Source organism: Mus caroli, unplaced genomic scaffold (assembly GCF_978045245.1).
Source record: "Mus caroli unplaced genomic scaffold, Mus_caroli_1 scaffold_8, whole genome shotgun sequence".
Taxonomy (NCBI): domain Eukaryota; kingdom Metazoa; phylum Chordata; class Mammalia; order Rodentia; family Muridae; genus Mus; species Mus caroli.
In genome coordinates, this window is record NW_028227263.1 from 80,765,114 (window position 1) to 80,791,303 (window position 26,190).

At 43.9% G+C, this 26,190-nt stretch overlaps 1 protein-coding gene across 1 annotated transcript in view; it reads right to left on the reverse strand.

Annotated features, from left to right (window-relative positions):
- Positions 1-3,261: 3,261 nt before the first annotated feature.
- Positions 3,262-26,190, reverse strand: part of Chsy1 (chondroitin sulfate synthase 1) — a 69,901-nt gene continuing 46,972 nt past the window's right edge. Inside the window, exon 3 of the mRNA XM_021167524.3 lies at positions 3,262-6,242. Within this exon, the coding sequence (XP_021023183.1) occupies positions 4,653-6,242 (1,590 nt within the window). The 3' untranslated portion in view covers positions 3,262-4,652. The remainder of the gene's footprint in view (positions 6,243-26,190) is intronic.

The following is a 26,190-nucleotide window of genomic DNA, read 5'->3' on the forward strand; positions in this document are numbered from 1 at the left end:
ACTCGGCAACAGAATCTCCAATGGTTTAACTCCACTAATAACAAGCTGGGTTCTGCTCTGGTTGGACCTGTGGTTTCTGAAGATTTAGACCCATTCCTTGCATCCCTTCAAAACGATTCAACAACCAAGCAAGCAAGCAAACTCTCCAGCCTGGGAAAACAAATGCTGCATCTCCCTACTGGAAATACTAAAGTACAGGTTGCTGTGGTTTGCGCCACTAGATTCAGACTTTTACATCTTCATTGCATTTTAGAGTCAGACTGAGCAAATGCACGATGGACATTTCCAAGTACAACAGATGACTTCTTTCAAGGGCTTCTGAAATACCATGGGACTCACCTAGGTGGAAGGCAGCCCTGTGCAGTCACCTTAGGCGACACAGACCAAGCTGGCTCTGGTCGCGTGGCACATAAGCTTCTTTGTCACCTAGATTGCAGGTCTTTGAACCACAGGTAAGGAAGCCTAATCCCTAGAGCTGTTCAGGGTGGGGAGGGCTGGCACCTGGGATCCCTAAGGCCCTGGGGACTTGAGCGGAACTCAGCAGCTAAGAGTCTCACTTTCAAGCGTCCTGAAAGACAAGGACACTGGTGCTACAGTAACACACCTGAAAGCTTGCAGGTTCTTTTTTTTTTGTTTATTTGTTTTTTTTTTTTGTTTTTTCGAGACAGGGTTTCTCTGTGTAGCCCTGGCTGTCCTGGCACTCACTTTGTAGACCAGGCTGTCCTCGAACTCAGAAATCCGCCTGCCTCTGCCTCCCGAGTGCTGGGATTAAAGGCGTGCGCCACCACGCCCGGCTTTTGCAGGTTCTTTTAATGTAAACATTCCCTTCCCAGATGAGAAGTGTCCCCTGACTATGAGCACACTGGATAATTTGAAAGCTGCCTGCAGAGAACGTCAGACCCTTGAGTGGTCCTTCCAGGGAAGGAGGCAGAGCTCGACCAGGACAGACAGCATGCAAAGGGTATGTTAGCAAAGTCCCTGAGCCTGCAATCTGGGGAAAAAGACACCTCATACCTACTCCTGGGCTGGGCTGGGACCTGGGCTTGAGGGTAAAACAGGATGTGGACAAGCCTGGGCAGGAAGGAGGTATGGACAGACTTGCTCAGAGTTGGAACTTGATTGGTCGGCTCATGAACACTTTCGACTTCCCCTTCCTGCTTTCAGACTTAAGTGAGGGGTACAGCTCCACCTTCTATCCCAGCCTCTGCCTGTGTCTACAGCCCAGAGAATGGGTGTTTCATGGTCCTGCATGCCCCTCGCCTTCTTTTTGAAACACGACGATCTCAGGGTATTGTGGCTCAAGGCCCAGTGCCAGCCTTACCCTGGCCCAGGCTATGAGGTCCAGCAAAATGCTTCTTCCTTCCGAATGAGATGTACCAGTTACCAACACCTGCCATGGCTTTCTGTGACCATCCTAGTCCACCACTCTTGGGACTGACTCCTCCAACCACTGCACTCACACTTGCCAGCCCTTTCAGCCCAAATGCCTCCAGGTAGCAGAGGGCCATGAAACTCTGCTCTGCCCTGAAACATCCCAAGAACCCAAAGACATTCCTGCCAGGGTCTGTTATAGGATACACTCTTTGTTTCATTGCATACACAAATGCACCCACTTCCTTCATTAAGATGCACACAAATCTGGTGGTCCACTATGGGACGTCTTGGGCTGGGAGGATGGATGGAAAGAGAAGCTTCTATCTGCATGCCCTTCTGCACAATAACCTATGCCCTGGGCCTTAACTACACATTCTTAATCTAAAAAAACATTACCAAAAAATGTTAAAATGTGCCTAGAATATATGGGCCATTCTAATTCCTTAATACATTTTATTAAAAATAAGATAACACAGCTGGGCTTGAGGGCACATGCCTTTAATCCCAGCTCTCAGGAGGCAGATGCAGGTGATCTCTGATTTGAGGCCAGCCTGGTCTACAGAGTGAGTTTCAAGTCAGTCATATAGTGAGATCTTGTCTCAAAGCAACCCAGGCAGAACAAAGTATTGGCAAGTGAGAAACAGTGGCATAAACTGAAAGCTTTTCTGGGGCTCAAGGGCAGTATTGGTCCACGGTGAGGGTGGCAGACTTCAACACATGCAATGACTACGGGATTTTGTGGGAATCCCATTGGGAAGCCTAGTCAGCACTGTTCCCAACACACCAGGGAACCAGGAACACCAAGAAGCCCAGATGCAACTTCCAGGAGCTCTGATGAAGGGGAAGTGGCCTGAGAGAAGGATTAAGTTCAACCAGTCACATCCACTCAGGGTGGGAGGATCTAAGGCGACGTCTGTGTAGATACTGGGGTGTTTCAGTGTGGCAAAGGCTACTGTGTGTCTATAGGAGGTGTCCTGAGTAGGTCACCAGGCAGTGTGCACACTGAGGGCCTGAGACAAGAAGAATTACTGAGAATAGCCCCTGGAAGGACACTGGAGACACCATGGAGTGATGGGACAAGACTTGAACTTGGGGAGGCAACAGATATCACAGGTTTTAGCAGAGGCACGGAACTGGGAAAGGGACCAATGGCATTCCTGGAGATAGCTGGGGAGCAGGGGAGACCAACGTCACCAAGACACATGGTAGACGGTCAGTGGGGGTAGAGGAGGAAGGAGCAGGTTTAGCCTGGTGTCCCTCTGCTCTGTGTGTCTCCTGCCCCGAAGCACACAGTGTGGTGTCAGAACACTGGTGCACAGCAATGCACAGCATCATCTGTGGGTAAAGACAGATGGCTTAAGCTTCCTCCGTGAAAAAAAGACAAGCAAACCCAACAACCTGCAGGGACTGGATGGCAGCTAGGCAGATTACAGCAGTTCTATGAGCATGATGCCATTGTTCTGGACCTAAGTGTCGTCACACTGTGGATGCCTCTCTCAGGGTGTAACTGTCATCTACGGAACCTGGCGAATAGCACTTGACTTCTGAATCTACAGTAACTGCTGTGCAAGTTTTTCTCTGGCTAGATGGAGCCTAGAACCCCAAGCTATCGGTGTTGATGGTTTTTACATGGGATCATGCTTAACAGGTGATCTCCTGGCAGATGAAAGTGATTGGTAGCCAAGGGCCAGGCAGAGGCCTGGCCTGGTCTGAGTCCCTCTGGTCTTCACACAGGAGTCAGCAGCTCCTCCTTGAGGAGTTCGCTCCTCGCCACTCCCCCTGCAGCCACAGAAGCACTGACTCAGAGCTGCAAAGGCTGGAAGGAAGTCTGTGCTTCAGTGTTTTACTCTCCAAATGTAAGTCTTCAACCAACACAAATAATGAGACAAAATGGGTCTGCAGAGTACAATAGAAAAATACTGTCCACTGGTTTATTTGTTCGAGTGTGCAATAGGCTATTTACAAATAAGCAGATCTCCAATGATGTATATTAAAAATGGCAACTCTATCAACTGTCTGAACTCTAAATGGAAACAAATTATTAAGGCACATTGGATCTGTGAGTTGAAAACAAACACTTTGTGTAACAACAGACTCATTTCACCTTTGTCCCCAAAACACATGAGCACCAAAATTATCAAAGAACACTTAATCTTTAGTAAGACGGGAATGTAAAAATTAAGGATGAGGAAAAAGTGTTTTCAAAAGGAAATCTTTGGAGATCAGTTTACTGCAAATAAAATATTCTAACCACACTCACCGTGCACATAAATACTAGTAACTGACAAGTACTCAAAATGGCAGAGATCTAAACAATGGGTATTAAATAAATTAAAGGTATTTCATATAACGAGATAGAAAACCCAGTAATTAAAAAATGAAGCAGTCATCTCCATCCACAGCACAGGACAGAGAGCAGAGCCCCAGCTTCCCTCACACTTCCATTAGAGGTTTGTCTGTTTAGCTCGCACTCATTACACTGCTAACAGCCACTCTGTCCCCCTTAATAATACTGCACCCTCTAAAAAGAAGGGTTGGGGCAGAGAAAATGCCAAGTCCTTCTTGGACTTCAGTGCCAGGTCCATTGAGGCCACGGGAGTTAGTGGGGTGAGCACCTCTGTGCTTCCCTCCACCTCCCGCTGGGAAAGCCTATGTGACCCTCAGTGGGTGGAGCACGTGGGGGAATAATCAAATTTGGAAAGCTGTCCTGGAGAGAGTGACAATGCAACTACTATCATGTTGCCTACTTTATGACTGGAACTCAAGATGGCTTAAAAAAAAACCAAACAGTTTTTTTTAAAAAAAAATAAAAGGAAAAAGGTGGAGTTTGTGCAAAGGTGACAGGTTAACAGTCACAGCAGAACATTTCCCAGAGACAGGTTAACAGTCTCAGCATCGACCAGGGTTACAGTGCTCTGATCATGGTGACAAGACTTCCTAGGAATGTTCCAGTTTTCTGCCTTAGGACTATAGAGACAGGGGAATTGTCTGGAAAAGAAATGTAAAAAACAAAAACAAAAAAATTCTTATAACAAAGTTTTGTTCATCGGGTATGCTTCAAGTCAGGATTAAGCTGGGGCTACATAGCGTTCAGCAAGGTGTGTTCGAAGGCAAACATTGATCACATTTTTGTTCAAAAAGCTCAATCTTTAAGGAGTCCTGTGTAAGAAAACCACTTGGAAAATATATCCTTGTATGGACTTCAAAAACTGATTATACAAAAACTTTTTAAAAATAAATTAGGCAATTAAAAAACGTCCTCCGCAGTGGGGCCAGAGTCAGGCTGTCCTGGCAGAGCCGTGGCTGCCACCTTTGCTGTAACTGGGGTCATTCTTTTCTAGCCACATTTCGGCCAGCTGCTGCGTGGACCCAAACGTGGATGCTTTCGACCCCAAGCACATTTTATACTGTTTGGGGTCCAGATTAGGGTCACAGAAGACAGGGTGGTGGATGTGAACGACTCCAACCTCCTGGCTCCTGAATGTCTTCAACCCTGCCTGGACAACCTTGTTAAAGAGGTCCACATCCTCCAGCCCCCAGCCTTGGATGGAGACATCGAAGCCACCCACTCTGACAAGATCTCCCTTGTAAATACAAGTGATGCCAAACCCATAGTTTCTCCAGAAACCTGTTTTCTGAGTAAAGGCAAAATGGTTGTCACTGGGAACCTTCCCACTATAAACAATCTTTGGATCGTACTGGCTAAAGATGATTGGGAAATAGATCTGCTGCCCTAGCACTGTGTTGGCTCGGCACCTCTGTAAAAATTCCACTGTAAACACCAGGTCCACATCACAGAAGAAGAGCAAAGACTCATTGTTAAACTGGGAAGAGCCTACTTCTAGGGCCAGTGCTCTTGAAAACCCTCCAGACACAGGCAGGACCTGCATGTCAGCCTTAGGGTACTTGACTCGGTAATCTCGCATCAGTTCGACCTGTCTGGCCTTGTCGGGGTTAGAGTCAGAGTTGAAAAGCAGAATGACCAGCTTCACGTTCAGATTTGGAATGAGACACGTCTTCTCAAAGTTCCCCATGAACCTCACAAACATGTCGAAGCGCCCAGACAACGGGATCAGAATGTTGATCTTCTTTTCTTTGGGTTCTTTGTGCTCTGTCTTGGATCCAGGAAGCTGGAAGGGAACGAGCTTCTTCAAGGAATTGGACAGGAATGACAGGGACCCAGAGTCCTGGTTGATTTTGTCTGCCAGCTCTTGTGCATCCAGCTCCTCGTGCTCCACAAACTGGATCTTGCTGAAGGTCTGCTGCAGGTACGCGTGCCGCCTCACAGGGACCGTCATCTTCTTCCCTTTGTGCTTCTTATACAGGAGCAGCAGGTCCAGAATGTACTCTGCCCCATACATGGGGTTCACACGCCTATAGCCATACTGGATCTCCTTGAAGTCAATGATGCGCCCGCGAGTCTTGGCATTGGCATTGATCATCTCCATCACTTGCATGACAATGTCATCCAAGGCCTCCCTCTGTGCTGAGTCCATCCCTCTTCGGGGAGGCTGGCCATCTGTGGCTGAGTATAAGTATTTCCCAGTGAGGAACTCCCACTCCAGGATCTCCTCTCGCTGGCGGGCCTGGAAGCGCATGAAGGAGGGGGGGATGCCCAGCTGGAGGTCTTCCTTTTGGATCTCCGTGCTGCTGTACTTGCTCATCAGGACGATCTCCCGGTGGAGCTGGATCGTGCGATGGCGCAGCTCGGCGATCTTGCGGCTGAGCATGTAACTGTGTAGCCTGTACTGGTAGGGTGGGTTTTTGTTGGGGTGTAAGGTGATCGCTCGGTGGATTTTACTGCTATGGAGATCTCTAATGTACCCTTTCTTGTTCTGTTCATAATTCTCGTAAAAAAGCTGCTGCATCTGTTAAGGAAAGAGAAGACTCTGGTTTAGAACTGCATAAGTAAGTGTCACTCCGTCCTTACATCTCCTCAGACGGCCACTAACTCTAAACACAAGGGGACAGCACCCAGAAGGCCTAGACTCACCCAGTCAGTAGCAACCGCGTAAGATCAGACGTTAACGGATAGGAATAGCCTAATGTAACATTTCAATGGGACATTAGCCAGTGAATGGCCCCGAGGGCTAAGGACCCTGCCCAAAATTATGAGAGCTGCAGCTCTGGGTCTGTGAGCAAAGCTCTGCAGATGAGGTGTTTTGTTGTTGTTGTTCTGACCACCACCACCACCAGCTTCTTTTTAAAAAAGAAATAGATGGCCAGGTGTGGTATCGTACACCTTTAATCTCAGCACCCGGAAGGCAGGGACAGATGGATCTCTGTGAGTTCAAGGCTAGCCTGGTCTACATAGTGAGTTCCAGAAGAGTCAGATATGTAATCAGATCCTGTCTCAAAAACAAAAATAAATAAATAAAACAAAACCATAAAGAAAATGGAAGTTAAAAAGAAATTAAGAAAGCATTTAAAAAGAGTCTATCTAATTTAAGAGAACAAAGACCAACTGCAACTCTCTCATGTGATCAGGGGAACCAGTGTACTATGGGCCACCATAAGTGGTGGGTTTTTGCTTGTTGCTGCTCAGCCAACTGGATCATAGCGCACAGTGGGCACTACCGTGCCTCTCAGGCTCCCTACTATAAACAAAGACTTCGGAGAGAAAGTCAGAGACATAAGGCACACTGCCCGATCCCACTCCTCCACGACACATGGCTGGGCCAGAGAAGTAACTGGCAAAAGCAGATTCAGATGTATCCAGCTGCAAGGATGAGACAACTTCCTCAACTTGGCAGCAGTGCCTTTACTGATTTCTTTCTAACTGCAGGGCAGCGCCATAGCAAGATTCCAGAACTCAAAATGATGACTGGAATTTAGAAATTTTCTGTACAGGTACTAAAAGTCTTTCATATTTCATATTCATAAACATATTTTATAACCATAAGCCCCAAAGGTAACTGAGCCTCTAAACTCTTAAGATGCCATGGCTCCCACTTCACAGGAGCCACTGGACACCACACTGACTCCACATGGTGAGGTGTTCGGCCGTGGTGTGTATCAGCTGACAAGCTTCAGAACAGAGACCGCTGATGTGTGTTTGCTCCAATACATGCACTACTCCATTCTGTCTGCTCATCACTTCCAAACTTACACAGCAAATTGAGGAAATACCAAAATTATTGAACGATATTTACAAGAATAAAAACATCCAAACCATTGACTTGGCTTTCTAAATTAGATGAGACCAGTCAGAAGCATGTATAGATGTACAGTTCCTCTCCCTGCCAGGTCTCAGACCCTCTCCCTCTGACTTCAAATTCAAGCCTGGTGGGTAATTTGCCCCACACAGCAGCCAATGGGGCATTCTGAGAAGGTAACTGGAGAGTTACAGCTAAAATATGGGTGTCAGAACTTGCATAATTTGCCCTCTTCTCTTCTCAAATGTCTCCATGAAAGGAAATAAAGAAGCATAAAAGTAATGAACACACAACATGAAGAGAATGGGTCAAGAGAAGTCGCTGCACATGAGAGATGTCCCTACTTCCTGAGGCAATGAGATCAAGTGAAGGAGGATGGAGGCCAACAGCCAACTCCCTTAGCTAGAGTGCCACAACGACAGGGCTGTGGGGCAGGAACACAGGGAGAACAGAAGAGCGGAGGATGTAGGACAGCAAGATCCCCAGGTTCTCTGTACAGAGTCAGGAACCACAGCGGCAGGAAGTAGAAGAGAAGTTGGAGAAACCAGAATCTGCATGGACACATTCTAAGCTGTTCTGTCTTCTACACAGGAGTGGTGGCATACTTCTGTTAAAAATGCACCAGGGAGTATCGACCAAGAGCTGTAACTAAATCAGGATTGGTAGGTAACAGAAATAGATTTCAACACTAAAGATCATCACTTGCAATACTTCTTTCTGAAGGTAAATGATTATCTACAGGCTATTTTTCTTCTTGTCAGTAGTCACTTCTTGATTCTAAATCACATAAGTTTAGTTTCCTGAAAAATTAACCGAGGGCTGGAGAGATGGTGCAGCCATTGAAGGCTATGCTCACAATCAAAACTGTAAGAAAGTAACTGAGTGCATTGTCCCTGTCATCTAGCACAGACCCCACTGCTCATCCCTCAAAGAGGCTTGATGTGTGTATGTGTGTGTCCATCCTGAGACTTTTGATATATATAGAGAGAGAGCAGAGAAAAGGCCTTGAAATTAAACTTGGGGGATAGCGTTCAAGATAGTGAAGAATCTCCCAAGGAACCTGGGATAAATAACAATGTAATAATCATTCTAGAGAGAGCATGAAAATGAGTTCAGAATTCCAGGACCTGTACACTTGGTCAGGCCCTAGGTACTTGGCATAAGGAATGCAAGTTAGAATGCCAAGGACAAAACAACTAAAACCATCTCAAGAGGGATCTGGTTGGTAGTCAGTGTGAGGTTTGTGCCAGGTGAGCCTGATGACCCGAGTCTGACCTCTGGGTCCCATGTCAGGGCAGGAGAGGAGAGAATCAACCCCACAAAGCTGTCTTCTGACATCCACAAGAATGCTGCACCACGCTGCCCCATCTCTTTCGCCACATCCTCACCCCCCCCTCTCTCTCTCTCACACACACACACACACACACACACACACACACACACACACACACACACACAGACTTTAAGAACTTAAGCTACAATGATACTGGATGCAGATACTACTGATAGCACAATGTTTTCCAAAGCAGGGAAAGAGAAAACCATCCTCAATAAACATTTACCTTCCCAGCTAAACTATCCACCAAGAAAGGATAAAGAAAAGATCTTCAGATAATGCAGGCTCACATTTATCTCGCACTTTTCTTTTCCTAGAATATTTTGAAGACTATGCCTCTCTAACATGAGAGAAGACAGTAACACTTGATCCAAAATACACAGGGCACAATCCAGCATTACCACGCACAAAGTCTCGGTACTAGAAGGCTCTGACGTTTATTGACTTTGTCACCAGGAACTGACCTGGGCTTGACATGTTTTAAGATGCTTAATATATATCTGACAGATTCATGATGGAGTATTTAACCTTTAAGCATAGCAAGATATTGAGAAGTTGTTGAATTATTTCAATGTTAAATTGTTGATAAAGGCTAACATGATATATTAAATATGGCAAATAGTGCATGCAGACAAGGTTAGAATCCTCTAACCATGATATATTTTCAAATCTAAGAGCATTAGCACTTTAAAACACAAACAAAAAACTTTTTTTTGGTCCTTTTTTTGTCCTTTTGTACTGTCTTTAGTGTAGTACTTACAGTTCCTACCATAATCTGATTTTATTTTATCTAGATAATATCCGACATGTAGAAGGAGGGTGCCAACAGACACCCTCTTTGCAATACACTCCCATGGGTGGCTGTTTCTTTCTGTCTGGCCAATTACTTCTTACAGACTTGCAAGGATACATACACATTTCTAAAGTGTCTTAGAGGCAATCTTTTGCCATACTTTCTCAGTTTCTAGAGTCTAGATAGGATCTATCTAGTACCTAGTAATGATAGCAATATGGGGGGCAGTATTCACTAGCTGGCTATGGAAGAATTAAAATAGGCTGAGAATTTTAAAGTTAAGTTGCTGTAGGGGCCTTAAAGTTTGACTGGAAGGAATCTTGTGTTATATCTATCTTTAAACCAATTAAATTCATTACAAGATACAAATAAGTGGGGTTGAAGAGAAAGTGAACAACAACAACAAAGTCCACGCTCTGGTTGGCTAGTGGCCCCCGTGCTGTCCAACAGATTTCTTCTGTATGTTTATTGCGACTGCAACCAAACATGACTTTTACACAAAGAAGCCATCCAGCTGATACACTGAAGGAAACACAAGACATTCCTAGAATAATCTTAACTTTCAGGAAGTTCCATGATTTCTGAAAGGCTGATGTCTTTCATTACAAAAAACATTTTGAGAGGCTAAGATGTAGAATGCTTGACTAAGATGCACAGAGCCTTGGGTTAGATTCAATCCTAGTACAGCACAAAATTGGACACGGTAGGAATACCTATGATACTGACACTCAAAAGGTGAAGGCAGGGGGGTTAGAAGTTAAAGTTCATCCTTGGTATACATAGCAAGTCTAAGGCTAACCTGGACTATATGAGACCCTACTCAAAAAAGGTTTTTTTAAACCTGGCATGGTGATGCGTACCTGTAATCCCAGTACTCAGGAGGTCCAGGCAATCTAGGCTATATAGGCAAACATTATCTAAATATATACTTGTAAATATGTGTACACACACCAAATTTAGAGTTTAAGAGCATTTTATTATCACACAGTACCTCAATCATTTATAAATTGAATGTTAAGAGGAACACACTATAAAGCAAGGTGGTGGTAGTGCATGCCTTTAACCCCAGCACTTTGGAGGCAGAGGCAGGTGGATCTCTGTGAGTTAGAGGTCAGCATGGTCTACAGAGCAAGTTCCAGGACAGCCAGGGTTGCACAGAAGAGCCCTGTCTCCAAAAACCCAAAACCAGGAAAGAAAGAAAGAAAGAAAGAAAGAAAGAAAGAAAGAAAGAAAGAAAGAAAGAAAGAAAGAAAGAAAGAAAGAAAGAGAAAAGAAAAGAAAGGAAAAAATTTAAAAAAAGAATACTATAACAGAAAGTTAAAAGGTACTTAGTAAACAAAACATTAGCTAATGAAAATCTTTTATTTAATAATTACAAGGTTATTCCTTCTTTTAAAAATCACAGAACCCTTTGTAAATGTTTAAAACATTTAAAAACTTATGGGTTGCGTTCCAGTGTTGAAACAGCCCTTATTCTTTGTCTCACAAAGTCCCTCTACCATCTTGGCTCCAGCAGAGGCATCTCCCTGCTCTAAGATATCTCAGGACCTGTGCCACTCGGTTGTAAACGAAAGCCGAGTAATTGCAAGGTCATGCTATTCCCAGGAACTTCCAGCACAGCTGGGAACAGTCATCAACTGCCCACATCTAATCTTCCCTAGCAAATGCCTTCTAGAGTTTTCATTAGCAAGTATCCCATGTCCTTGGCAACAAATGCCAGCATGCTCACTCGGCCCCTGTTCTTCCTGCGAGCTGTTTACATTACTGCGCCTCATTAGATACAGTACATCAGTATGCTATCGCTGCTCCAGATGGGTGCACACTCTCTTGTCTGCATTAGAGTTCCATTATGCAAAACTTTCTTACCTTTTGTTCTAAAAAATGGTTTCAAAACAATATTAATTTAACAGTACTAATTTAAATAGTCACTCCCACATTTTAGATATTTAAATCAATATTCTTACATGGCAACACCCCCACAGATAATTCACACCGCAAAGCAGAACTTTGAAAGCAGGCATGTGTTAATAACTAGGTCAGCTGTCCAGCACATACTGAGCCGTTCCAGGCTCTTGGGACATATGGTTGTCCTACACAACCCTCTTAGTTTTCCCCTAATTAGTTTTGTGTTGGTATTGCCAATTTTCACTCAATTAAATTCAAGAGTATGTACTTTGCATTTTAAGGACTTCATTCATAAAACTAAAATCTTCATGAGAATTAAACTGGGCTTATAATGGTAAAAATTGTGAACTATATTTCTGAGCCTCACTGGTTAGATTCCAATTCGGAAATCGGAATATTTAGTAGAGAAACCAGGCCCATTTCAGAGTCACTGAGAACTGAGCTTGGCGAAGTTAAACAAGAGCTGCTGGTAGGACTTAAGAACTTTGTATAATGCAGCACACACAGCATGGACTATAGAACAAACAGTTCTGTGAGTACTGCTCCCTCGGTTTAAGTAATCACAAGATAAGGTTATGATAACTGTCCTCAGAAAACTGCACAGAGCCCCATCTCAGTCACCCAAGCTCTCTAACATCATGTCCTTTATTAATTTTTGCTTTGGTTGGTGTAGACAACGCTGGGTTCGTCTGACTTGTATAATGTAGTGTTTGTTATACATTGCTCATATTCACCCCCCACCCCCGGTGCCCTGCTCTCGTTCTCATCCTAAAGTATACTACCTCTGGTTTCATGCCAGATTCCATGTCAGAGGAAATGTGTGTTTGTCATTTTCTTCTCTACCCCATCATTATTATTATAAAGAAGCAATCATGGCCATGCAGTGTGGGATGAATTATACATAGAATTATAGAATTATCTTCTAATGAAAAGTCCTATCCAGAGGTGGCATCAAGTGTTTACTCTCTTCTGGATGATACTGTGTAGAGTGAGAACCTCAAAGATCCAGTAAAAATAAATAAATAAATAAAGGATAAGGTGGGGCCTGGCTTGCTGAAAGGGTACCTAGGAAGGGCCTTAACATAGGAAGTGCCAGGATCCAATCCTCACAGCTCCCTCAAAGCACTGGGTAGTAACTCTAGTCAATGTGAGTCAGGTAGCAACACAGCAAGCATCTCTGTATGATTAAATGACTCCAGTTCTAGCAGAAGGGTTGCCAAAACAAAGCAAAACAAAATCCGAAGGGAACACAAGTTACAGGGAGAAGTGTGGTAGGGAGATGGGGGTGGGAGCAGACACATGAACACACAGGAGGGTCAGATCTCAAGGAAGGGAGAACTCTAGTTCTTTTGTGGAAAACTACCAAATTAGGAAGTGTAGTGGGGAGAGAGGGATGAGAAAGATAGAAAGACAAAAATCTATAGGTCAAATACTACAGTCTACAAGGTCATGGCTCTCTAGGATTTTTGTTTTTATTGTAAAATTCATTCTACATATTTTGTGTTTTTCTAGTTTATAGAGTTTATCAAGTATTATATCCCAATTCAAAGCCAACCAATAAAAAAATAACAGATAAACTAGAGGCATGGCATTTGCATCTGAAGACCCTGAGGGAGGCCTCTGAGAGCAAAGTGTAGGGAAGAGGACACATCACAGGCCTATCTATACCCAGCCCTGCAGTCCAGAAGCATAGCACAAACTGGAGGCTTGCCTCGCACTGCTTATAAACAAGCACTTAGAAGCTAATTTTGCCAGGGCATTCTCCTCACTCAGCATTGACAGGGGAACTAAGAGTGTGTAAGGACATCTCTGCCTTGTCTTGTGCCTGTCAGACTGCTTTAGAAGACAGGTCATTCCCTCACCATTTCCTCTACCTGCTTTGGATTTCCTCAACAACAGAACCGTGGAGCAGACTCCACCCCGGAGCAGAAGCAAGGCATCTTTTAAGAATCATCCTGTCCCCTGAGCAATCCTTTCTTCCTCGACTTAAATCTACGGAACTGTCAGTACCCCAAAGATAGACCCTGGGTCCCTGAACTGCTTCATCTGTTCCTTTCACCAGCGGTCATGCTAATTCTCTTCTGCTGGTCTCTTTAATTGGCATACTGGAATGGATGTCCAAAGAGCTTGTAGGGATTGTTAAGAGTCTTAGCGTTTACCTCAAAAACTCCCTTTTCAACTTCATGCATTAAAAGCAGAACTATCCCTAAATACTTCCATCATTTGAGGGGTGTCTCTACCCTGCATGGGTAGGGCAGGTGGGGACACACACACATGCACACAGAATTGAAATAAAATGTTTCCATCTGGGCTGACGATGCTTGCCCTAAGAGCCATTTACTATGCAACAAAACCTCAACAACAAGCATGAAAAGCCCTCTTTTGAGCTCCTAGGCAGCGGGTTGCCTCCCAGAAGTAGAAGCTAGGTCCATACTGCTCAGGATACCACGTACCTTGGATATGGGGTCTGGAGGTGCCAGAAAGCACCATGCAAGCTTCCAAGGGAAGGAGGAGACCAACAGTCACATCCAGTTATGAGCCTATGAACTAAAATAATGAGCACCAAGGCATTATATGTTGGTGATAACCAACAGTTCTCTAATTAGATTTCAGGGACACTCAACAAGTGGGAAATCATGGTTGGTACTGGAAACCTAACTAAGTGTCTAGGACTAGTGACGTCATGGATCTTAGAAGAAAACCTATAGCTACCATTTTACTAAACCAGAATAATCCATAACTGCATTCTAAATATTTGTCCTCATACCCACAGATAAGTGCAGTCCTCACCCCTCATTAAGGAAACCCCTCTTTACAACAGATGGCAACCATCACAGGAAAACAAAGCCAATCCAAACGCAGAGCACAAATGAGGGCGGGCTGTCAGCCCAACTGACGTACCTACAACCTAAGTCTTGTACTCATGTCTCAGTCGTATCAAAAGGAGACATGAAAATAGTCTAAGAGTCGGGAACAGGAAACTTATTGTGAGGCTGCATTTCACAGACACCCATGCAATCTCATCATCGTGGCTGCATAAATAAGACCTAAATAAGAACAGCGCCAACAGACATGATGATATGCCAGGGGAAATCACAGGAGGCTTCAACCCTATATAAGAAATACAAACAACTAAACAATGTAGAAAGGGAGAAATAGTCTTCCCCAGAGAAAAGCCTCCAAATTGGTTATCCAATACCAGACGGTCAACCCTGAAATCACATGTGTACGAGTAACTTTATATAGACTAAATAGGTTGCATTTATGTATTTAGGTATTGTCTTAGTCAGGGTTTCTATTCCTGCACAAACATCATGACCAAGAAGCAGTTGGGGAGGAAAGGGTTTATTCGGCTTACACTTCCATACTGCTGTTCATCACCAAAGGAAGTCAGGACTGGAACTCAAGCAGGTCAGAAAACAGGAGCCGATGCAGAGGCCATGGAGGGATGTTCTTTACTGGCTTGCCTCCTCTGGCTTGCTCAGCCTACTCTCTTATAGAACCCAAGACTACCAGCCCAGAGATGGTCCCACCCACAAGGGGCCTTTCCCCCTTGATCACTAATTGAGAAAATGCCTTATAGTTGGATCTCATGGAGGCATTTCCTCAACTGAAGCTCCTTTCTCCCTTGATAACTCCAGCTGTGTCAAGTTGACACAAAAATAGCCAGTACAGGTATGTAAGAGAGGATGTGTGGGAAGGGTTGGATAGGGGAAAGGGAAAGAGGAAATGGCATAATTATATTTTAATTTAAAATATATATGAGTGTGTGTGTGTGTGTGTGTACTAAGAAACAAAAATGCAGGCAACCAGCAAAGGCAAAAGGTCAACACACAGAAGAAGAGAGAAACCCAACAAAGGCTGCTGGAACTGGCACTAACAATGAAAGCAGACACTCCTCACAAAAAGTGACTCAAAATGGTCACAGACCTAAAAGGAAAACACACTCGAGAAAATCTAGGTACCTCAACAATGACCACCTGGATAGAATTTCAAAGCCACCACTCTTAAAAGAGAAAGAATCGATAAACTAGGTTTTATTAAAGCCAGAAACTTCTATCATAAAAAGACAGTATCAGAGCCTGGTGATCTCTGTGGGCCAGCCTGGTCTATACAGTGAACTCCAGGTCAGCCAGGGCTGCAAAGAGAAATATCTGAAGACTTACCAGGTGAGTTACTGTCCAAGTCAAAACCCTCGGAGATCCTAATGCTGGCCAAGAAAACCAACTCAAAAGTGGTCAAGACAATATACGATGAGGGATACGGATGCTGAAAAGACACCTGTGCCACGAGGAAAACGCAAATCAAGACAGTGAAATGGCCAAGTGTGGTGGGCACACGCCTGTCATCTTGAGAATGAATGTGTGTGCTAGACAGAAGGTCACCCCAGTCACCCAGCACAGCCTGTCCTTCCTTTGGCTTCACATTATGCAACCTGTTGGAAATGACAGTAGGCTCTGTCACCATTTAGGTTTGTCTTTTTTTTTTTTTTTTTTTTTTTTTTTTTGGCTTTTTCGAAACAGGGTTTCTCTGTGTAACCCTGGCTGTTCTGGATCTCACTCTGTAGACCAGGCTGGCCTCGAACTCAGAAATCCGCCTGCCTCTGCTTCCCAAGTGCTGGGCCCCGCTTTGTCTTGTTTTTTAAAGGTCATTACCATTTCCTTACCATAACTGAAGTCAAACAACTGATATTTTGTAACATTTCTTGGGAGTTATATCCAGCACATGCCACCATGCACTAATGACAACCTTTGAGGCGTGTACTTACTGCCCATGCTTTACATGAAGGATGTGATGTATCTATACTGGGTTCAGCACCTTGAACACACCCACAGTCACTGCCTGGCTTAGTCAGGGCTGACCCTTGAAGTCAGAAGAACGCACTTAACCAGGTCTCCAGACCTGGGTCCACTCAGAGAGCAGGAGGTGATGGCCTGCTTTCCAAGAGCTCATATAATAACTAGTAACATTTCAGATGGTGACTAGAGCTTGTTAGAACTACAAAGAAATGAACAGCAGCAGAGATGCGTGTAGTTTCCACCTGTGAGTCAGAGAAGGCCTCTCCAGCAAGCTGGACCCTGAGCAGAGATTCCAGGCAGTGAGAGGGAAGGGAGTGAAAGAAGGGGCACTCATACCCCCATCTCTGCATAACAGCACTTCCAGGAGCAAAGAGTAGCCAGGGCTAGCCCCAGGCCAAGCAACCACACAAGAGCACCATGACAGTCTCCTTGTTGGAATCACTGTGAGGCTCCAGACTAGACACATACAGATTTTAACAGCATCAGCAGTAACATTTCAGTGAGGAATGCTACTTAAAATGTTTGAACAAATCTTTATGAGCTTCAAGGATCTCTAAGTTTGGGTTAGAATTTAGGAAGGGTTGAAAAGCAACCGATGTGATGTGGACGATGAACATTCCTGGCAGCAAACAGTCGTACATGATGGGTGATGGGTACCTTTCCTAAAAAAACACATTCTCTGGGTTGTGAAGCCCACTCTGCAATCACTTCTGCTCTGTGTGTGGGCATGCCAGAGCCCCAGCAACGGAAGATCCCTGGAAGAAAGGACAATCATGACAAGTACAATTCCTACTGCCTGCCCTTCCTCACGTGCATCTGCAGTCAGATGCCCACCTAGGCCTGAACCAGGAATTTTGTCCAAATGGGACTAACTTAAAAGCAGGGAGCCACTTGCCTTCTGTGTGGTAAGGGAGACTTTCATGGGGAAGTCATTACTAAAAGTATTATTCTTAAGCTTCAAATGAGAAAGAACGCAAATGGGTAACTTATGTTGTATTAACAACCCACGCACTGTGCCTAGTGCTTCTAAGCAAAAGGAAGAAACCACAAAGCTCATTTACAGTGAGACCATTCCCCTCGATGAATGACGACGCATGCTGACTCTGTTTATCTTGCTCATTCGTACACACACATTGTAAGTGGGTACTTCACCTGAGAAACAATACTGAAACATTTAGGTTTTTAACTCTATTTCATTATCCAGTTTGAGTTCTACCTTCCAGATTAATTACATGGTCAAAACAACTATCTAGCTACCCATTTATGGCCATGTATCCCTGCTTACATTTGATACTGTGTGCTGAGATAGAGCTGCACCAAGCACAGTGAAGCCTAATGCCCCAGCCAGTCTCCAGTCCCTCACTGCAGTGGAAGAGAGCACTGACATCCTGGCCACCTTGAGTCCCTGCACATCCCACTTTCTAACCCTGCCTCTATCTCTGCATTCAATGAGACCACAAGTCTCCACTTCGTGTGCATATGTGAGTGCGGTGGGAAGAGGAATTCTGAGAGAATGAGGGCTGGGAGGATAAAAGAGCATCTTAAAGCCACCAATTTATTGCAATACATTTCTGGGCTCTGAACAGATTTTGTAAGCTGTATCTTACAAACTGTCTTCTAAATTGTCTTCTAAAAAACAAAATGGGACCCCATAAGTGAAAGGGGGGTTAAAAAAAAGTTTATTTTGTGTGTGTGTGTGTGTGTGATTACCTGCATATGTTTGCATCCCACATGTATGCCTGGTATCAATGGCAGAAGGCAGTACTAAATATAAAGGCAGAGCCACCTCTCCAGCCCTGGAAATTGGCCTTATAAGCAGTGTTTCTAAGTCTACAGCTATAAAGTGTATGACTCTTAGCATACACATGTAGAAAGCTACATCACTTACAATACTATTTTTAAACCCTTTAAGATCATTTCAGAGCTGCTGAGATGGCTCAGTGGGTAAAGGTGCTTGCTGTGAGTCTGAATCCCAGAATTCGCACGATGCAAGAGAGAACTGACTCCCACACATTGTCTTCTGACCTTCACACATGCGGTATGACTTGCACACAAAGGCAAGTACTAATACACATAAAGTAAACATAAATAAATCTTTAAAATGTTTAATAAAAGTACTTACCATGATATTAAAACAGAAACTGATCATAGTGTTTAGTTATGACATTCTACTTCTGACCACCTGAACTTCCCTAAACAAACAATAACTAACCTTGAGGGCAGTACTGGCTAAATAAATAAAAAGATACGCAACTGGGTGGTGAGGCGATGGTGGTGCACAGGTGGCACATGCCTTTAATCCCAGCACTCGGGAGGCAGAGGCAGGCGGATTTCTGAGTTCGAGGCCAGCCTGGTCTACAGAGTGAGTTCCAGGACAGCCAGGGCTACACAGAGAAACCCTGTCTCGGAAAACCAAAAATAAAAATAGAAAGAATAAAAAGATACGCTAAAATGACTGAGTTATAAGAGCAGGGAAAAAGTCACAGAAGAGAGAAAGCATGAAGATTACTGGCAAAGAAGTAACTCATGCATCCGCTGAAGACCAGAGCATCTCTCTTACGGGAAACGGGGAGAGGCAGGTCAGCAGCACAGAGAACGATTCCATTTCCATGGCTTCTTGATTTCATTACTCAGTATCAATTATGTATAACTATAAAAAGGAGAGCTGAGAGCGGTGGTTCACACCTGTAATCACAACAGTTGGCATACTTAAGCCATGTGCTCGAAGCTAGCTTGGGTTACACACTGAATTCCAGGCCAGCTTGAGCTATAGAGACCTTGCTTCAAAAAAAGATAGACAGACAGACAGACAGAGATGAATAAGTAAAATAAAAAGCAGATGCAGATACAAAGCAAGCATATACTATTTTAAAAATAGGTTACTCATGAACCCTGTGAGAATGACTTACATCTGAAGAAGGTGTAGTGGTTTGAATATGCTTGGCCCATGGGAAGGCCAACTACTAGGAGGTGTGACCTTGTTGGAGGAGGTGCAGCCTTGTTAGAGGAAGTCTGTGGCTATGGAGGTGGGGCTTGGAGGTACCCTAGCCTCAAGCTCTGCCCAGTGTGAAAGAGAGCCTCCTCCTATCTTCCTTCAGATAAAAGCATAAAAGTCTTGGCTTCTCCAGCACCAAGTCTGTCTGCATGCTGCCATGCTTCCCACCATGACAATAATGCACTGCCTCTGAAACTGTAAGCCAGCTCCAATTCAATGTTGCCTTTGTAAGACTGCCTGGTCGTGGTGTCTGTTCCCAGCAGTAAACCCTAACTAAGACAGAAGGAGAATGTCACATCTTTTTGAGCCTTCTCACACTCATCTCCTCATGTCCCACTGATGGTCAGATATCAAACCATGCTATGCTCATGTAAAATGGGGTAGATATAATAAGGCCTGCAGAAAGAAACACAGGCCAAACTCAAGTAAGCATATGGAAAGAAATAGTCAAAGTTACAGCAGAAATTAATGAAATGAAAAAAAAAACAATTAAAAACAACAACAACAAGGAAACAGAGTTGGTCTTTGAAAAGATACACAGGATCAGTACACTGGTAGCCAAACTCAGAGAGGGAAGATCCGTATTAACCAAATCAGAGGTAGAAAAGGAGGCCTAGTAAAGGATATTGAAGAAACTCAGAAAAGCATTAGGATACATCTTTAAAAACATATATTCCATCAAGCTGGAAAAACTTTTTTCAAAAAAGGAAGAATTTATAGACCTTAGAATAAAGCATACCTAGGATGTTAGACCTCTCCAATGAAAAACATAAAATACTAAAGAAACTAAAGAAGACACTAGGAGATGGAAAGACCTCCCATACTTCATGGACTGAAAAAAAATTACTTTTTAAAAAGATTTCTTTAAAATTGTATGTCTGTGTGCAGCGCATGAGGGTGGGCACCCATGGGGGTAAGCAATAGTCAATTATGTTTACCAACAGAAACCAGAAAAACTCCGAGAGGCAAAAAGCAAATATTAACTCCAGAAATACCAGACTAACCAGAATTATTACTTAGAAATAACCACTATTACTACTTTAAGATTTAATTAATGACAAAATAAGTGATCAGAGCCACACCACCAAGTAAGTAACAGTGTTCTACACCAAGATTCACAACCAGGAGCTGTGTAACAGTCAACCAGAACAAGCAGGAGAGCTGTGATCCAAGCCTGAATGCACACCCTAGGTTTTCTTCACGTGTCCTCGTCATGCACACTTCATGTATGCAACCCTAGCAGCTAACAGTAAACCACAGGCAACTTCCTGAGATGAAAAGGAATAAAGTTTTAATTATTTCCATCTCTGATTTATCTAAGTGAGTACCTATATAAATACTCCTAATTTTTATGTTGATTCTTCCCAAAGAAGCTGGCAAGGTCCAACTGCAGGGCCCACTTAAATGTCTTCTTTCTTTCTTTTGGGATCAGGGTGTATGGTTAATAATGAAACTCTTCCAACCCTTCCAAATACAGGCTTCGCCGCAAACGCATTCCCAAACTCTGCTACAAGGGAAAGCTGAACCGCGACACAGAGGTTGAAAGGGAGACGCCCTGTAAGGAGCGTTCCCATCTGGACTGATGTACTAGCCTATATTCTGAGAGCATTCCCCAGTTGTCACATCCGTTATTACAGTCACAACGACTTTCCAGAATACAAAAATTTACGTCAAATATATAAGGATAACCTCAAATTATGTCATTTATAGAACATCAAATTATAAATTTATGTTAGATTGTAACACACAAAAATCAAAACTACACACAGAATATATTGATGACCAGCTTCTAACAGCCAACCTGCTGGAATGGAGATGCTAGAAGTCTGTTCCAAAATTAAGGTCTTTTAAACCTGAAAACCAATTAACTTTAACTGTTTAACTGTGCTAAGCACCTGACCTTGGTACACTGCCATAAATGTGACACCCAAGTGATCTGCCTTTGCAACCTAGGGAACAAAACTCCCATGTACAAGAGTGCACAGGCTGCTTAAAATACTTACAGACTGTGACCTCATGGTCTGTCTTCCAACCCAGACTTCATGTTCCGTTAGGTGTGAGCACATGCCCAACTTTCCCCCCAGTGGAGTGTGAGTAGAAAGGACACGTCTCCTACCTCTGAACCCTGAGGCCCTGTTCCTCTCCTGGGTCAGAGTCTGAGCACAGCAACCATGGCATCCATCTCTAACAAGGGACTGTCGCAGGAGAGAGCCAAGAACCCAGACCACACCCCCATATCCTGGGAAACAGCCTTGCCGACCTGGAATCCCTGGAGGACTCAGCCTGTATTCAATATAGAAGTTTCCCTATTTCTACTGCATTTCTTGGATGTCAGTTATGGTGGTTTACCCCTTTCTTTGTAATGCCATATTAATAATTTATTTCTTAAGCAACACTTCAGAATAACATCTCATAAAAACGCACAACTAAAGTTCTATCACATGTTTCCGTAACTGTATGTCAGCCCCAGGTATCCTATTATTTACATTGTTCCCATTTTGGAAAGGTGGTGGAGCTCTGGGGAACCAAGAACCCAATAAGGAGACTGGCGGTGGGTAACTGTAGGCTCAGCTTCAACATCAAGTGCACAGTTGGCAAATGTCCACAGCTTGAGTCTCACTGCCCACAGACACTGAGGTATTTACCATCTGGCCCTTCAGAGACAGAGTCTACTGACCCTTTACCTGGAGCTTTTGGGACATGCAGCCTTTGCCGGAGGACAGGAGGGCCTAAATGTGGGGTTCCTCCCTAAGCACTCGGCCTTCTCTTCTGCATCTGAGCGTCTCCTCAGCTTCTGTTTGCCAAGCCACCATGTGATTCCAGTTCTGCCTCACTGATGCCGAGATACCTCATTTCATCTGGGATATTACACTTCTGCCTTCCAGTCCTACCTTTCTAATTCTAACACAACACCTTCAGGGGAAAATGTAATCTCCTGTAAGAAAAGTTCCAGTAACCACTGAGCTAACTCACAGCTATGATAACAAATGTTGTTATTTATGTTACAACTAAAAGACAAGAAGTTGCTGGGCATGGTGGGACACATCTATATATGAACTCCACCACTTAGGAATCTGCAGCAGGACGACTACTGGGTTTTGAGCCCAGCTTCAGCCCCAAATAAACAGGAAACTATAAAATTAAACACAGTGCACCACGCACTTTCTGCGTGGACTTGACTTTGTGGTATACATTCATTCTATTTTGGTTTTGTGAATAAAAGGCACTTTTGAGAAAGTAAAAATGGGCATAGTCCTAAAACCAGAACCCTGAAAGACCTTGAAGAGCCAGGTATGTTCACTACATCCCTGCTTCCAGCCAGTATTACAGGTGCATCAGCAACTGTATGGGCCACACAGCTGAGAAGTACCATTCTGATTAAGATACAAGAAAGGCACTTTCTCATACAGCTCACGTCTCGCAGCACTTGGTCTGACCTAATACATGCATGGGTAAGCCATACCTCATGGCATATCAGAAGCATTTTAATTCTAAGCTCTCATGATACTCGGGCACTAATGATCATCTAGGAAGAATAAGAGAAAAGGTAGTTATTACATGAAGTCATTTCTTGAACCAGGATTATTTTTATTTCATTTTTATAACTGTCAGGATAAAGGAAGAAGTCTTTACACAATGGTGTTGGCTATAAACAAGGTTACTAGGGTTCATAGTACCACCGCTCTTAACAACAGGTAGATACTACATTGAGTGAGAACCTAAAGTCAGCTCTGCTTCTTCACGTCTGTGTTTCTGTCCAAGTATCCCACCAGAACAGTCTCAGTTTGGGCTAAATAAAAGATATCTTCTGTGATTACAGTTTGGGGCGGGGGGCAAAACAGAGTATGAACAAGACTGTGGATTTGGGGGAGACTGTTCTGGTAGTGGAAACTGATAAAGATAGCAGACTGCCCTGTGCACCACCTTCCCCCCTAGATCAGTGAGTGCCAACCATTTGGAAATGCAACTGGTCTTTCCTACAAAGACCTTCTGCAGCCCACAAACAAGGCTCCGGGTGCTGACCTCCTCATTTCTCAGCTCTCTGATGCAGAGACTTCTGTTGTCCTCTCTGCCCAAGCCTTGGCCTCATCTGAAACTGCTTGAGTATTCTTTTGGTAGAGGCCTGGGAAAATTTAACCATCCAAACCATGTAAATTCCTGGCAAATTCTCAGTTCTATAAAGAAAATAATGAAAGAGGAGGGGTAGTGAGGTATGGGGCAGGATGCTGAGCATATATACCTGCTTGAACATGTGATCCTAGCAAATAAAAAAGAAGTAATAAGGCTGGTATGAGACAGACAGTCACCTGTTCCTCTGTGGCTCCCAGCCCTGCAGACATGAAGGTACTCTGCAGGAAGAGTCATCTCAACCCCATGGATTAAGGTGACATTTGAGAGTAGAATAAGAGGGTAATAAACTGTGCATGGTGGTGCTCATTTGTAGACACAGGTAGTTAGCTATCTAAGGCAAGAAGATCAGGTGAGCCTGGGAGTTCAGGGTCAGCCTAGACAGCAGAGCAAACCCTTGAGCTCTGTTCCCCAAGAGGGTAAGTAAGAAGAGGTAGAAGGCTGCTGGGTAGCCCTAGCGTATATCCTCAGTGTCCTTGGTGGCCAATCTGATCCACTTGATGGACAGACATAAGAGGCTCCTTTTCCAGCAGGCCACTGAGGAGGTGGAGCAGAGCAGGCAAAAGAGCTAAGTCTTAGCAAAGGCTGTAGCTGTCATTTGATGCAGAGATGGCAGGACGCTAGCAGAACTGAGAGCAAGAAATGCAGACAGGTGTCCCCTGGAAGCTCTGGGAGCACTGGGTGATAGGAGCTTCCTCCAGTCCTGCTGTAACTTTAGCCTATGTAACCATAAAGAAGTCAGGTGATAGAGACACACACACACACAAAAGTGACTATGTCACCAGACACCTTTCCTGAACTGTACCCAAGCAGTTTGGGAAGTTGCTTCTATGCCCTCCTACAAGCAGACTTTGGAGCAACATCAGGCCAGAGCCAGCCAGCCAGGAAAGGATTCAGTATACATCCCATGGGCTTGGGCAACCCCAGAGGGTGCCAGTGACATCAGTGGCATGCTTCCACTGTCCAGCATGCCAGAGAGAGAGGAAGTAGCAACGTCTGTAAGGTAAAGGGTGTGAGGATGTCCTGGGGCAGTGACACGGATCAAAGCTGACCACTGGCAGCACACATTAGTATGGAAGGGATACAGGACTCCAGTTTAGGGATTTTTAATTTTAAAAAGGTAGATCTAGTTTGTAGGTTCTTTTAATAAAGCAAGACCCTAGCTAAAAAGCCACACAAAAAAGTTTGAATCATTTAAATTTCAATATTGTTTAAAATAAAATTAAAAACTATTAAAAGCCAAGCAAGGAAAAATATTAGTAAGATTAATTGCCTTTGGTAGCTTTAAAAACAAAATAAAAACCTATCACATATCAGCTATAAAGGTATAATTTTTGGGTAAATTCACACCATCATCTTTGGGCTTTAAAGGGATAGACTAGAGTCCATGTTTTTTTCATTTAAATTAATTTCTAAACTAATATATAAAACAGTATATATATGCATATGTGTGTGTGTGTATATATATATATATATATATATATATATATATATATACACACACACACATGGTGTTTTGATATATACATTGTACAATATAATCAGATTACAATGTTTGCTATTAGGTTAAATGTATTTCCTCTAACACATCATTTTTATGGTTAGAATATTCAGCCTTTTAGATTCCATGTTCTTACACTCATTTCACTACTCGAGTACCACTTGTTTCTGGAATAAGAACTGCTAGCATTCTTCTCAGTCCTTCTTATTTATCACTATTAGGAAGTACCTCAGCTGGACACTTATGAAAGCACTATTAACTCACAAGCTTGAAGGCGGAAAGTCGGAAAGTCTAAAAGGCACACCAAGTCTGGAGAGGGCCCCATCCTGCCCACTTCCTGGCAGAGGGATGGACAACAGCAGGAGTAATCCTCAAAGCTGGGAAGGAGGTCAGCCCAGGGATTTCCCAGTAAGCCTCTACTTCTCCAAGTTCCTTCCACCTCTCAGCATTGCTCGCCCCCTGGAACAAGCTACTGATTCTGATGTGTGACACATTAAACTTCAGCAAGCACTGGTTACAAAGTTTAAAATATGACAATAAGATTCAATAACAGCTCCTGAAGTGAATGAACCAAGAGAATAAGCACAGGCTGATTCTGTTCCCAACTGCTTTGAAATATCTCCAGAAGCCACGCCTCTGACATAGGGAAGAAGGGGGGGGGGCATCCAGTGACATAGCCAGCACCCAGACTGCATCCAATATCCCATCCCCAGCCCTGACGGGATGCCTGCCTTCTCCCTTTGGGGTACCTGATGATGTACAGCTGAGGCTACACACCGACACAGGATGGGAGACACACTGCTCAACTTCAACATGACCCCTTCACAAGTTAATAAAACAGCCGGGCGGTGGGCGCACGCCTTTAATCCCAGCACTTGGGAGACAGAGGCAGGTGGATTTCTGAGTTCGAGGCCAGCCTGGTCTACAAAGTAAGTTCCAGGACAGCCAGAGCTACACAGAGAAACCCTGTCTCGAAAAAACAAAACCAAAAACCAAAACAACAACAAAAAAAACCAACAAGTTAATAAGACACTCAAGCTAACTCCAAGAAAGTTAATAATTATCAATGGATGATAGAATCCCATGACAGTGAGAGGAGAACCTACACCTCAGGGTCTCAAAGTACTTAAGAGTTACTAATTACAAAAGGGAAAAGTCACATTACAGTGGAGAAACCTGGCAAGTGCTCCGTTAACACTGTCTG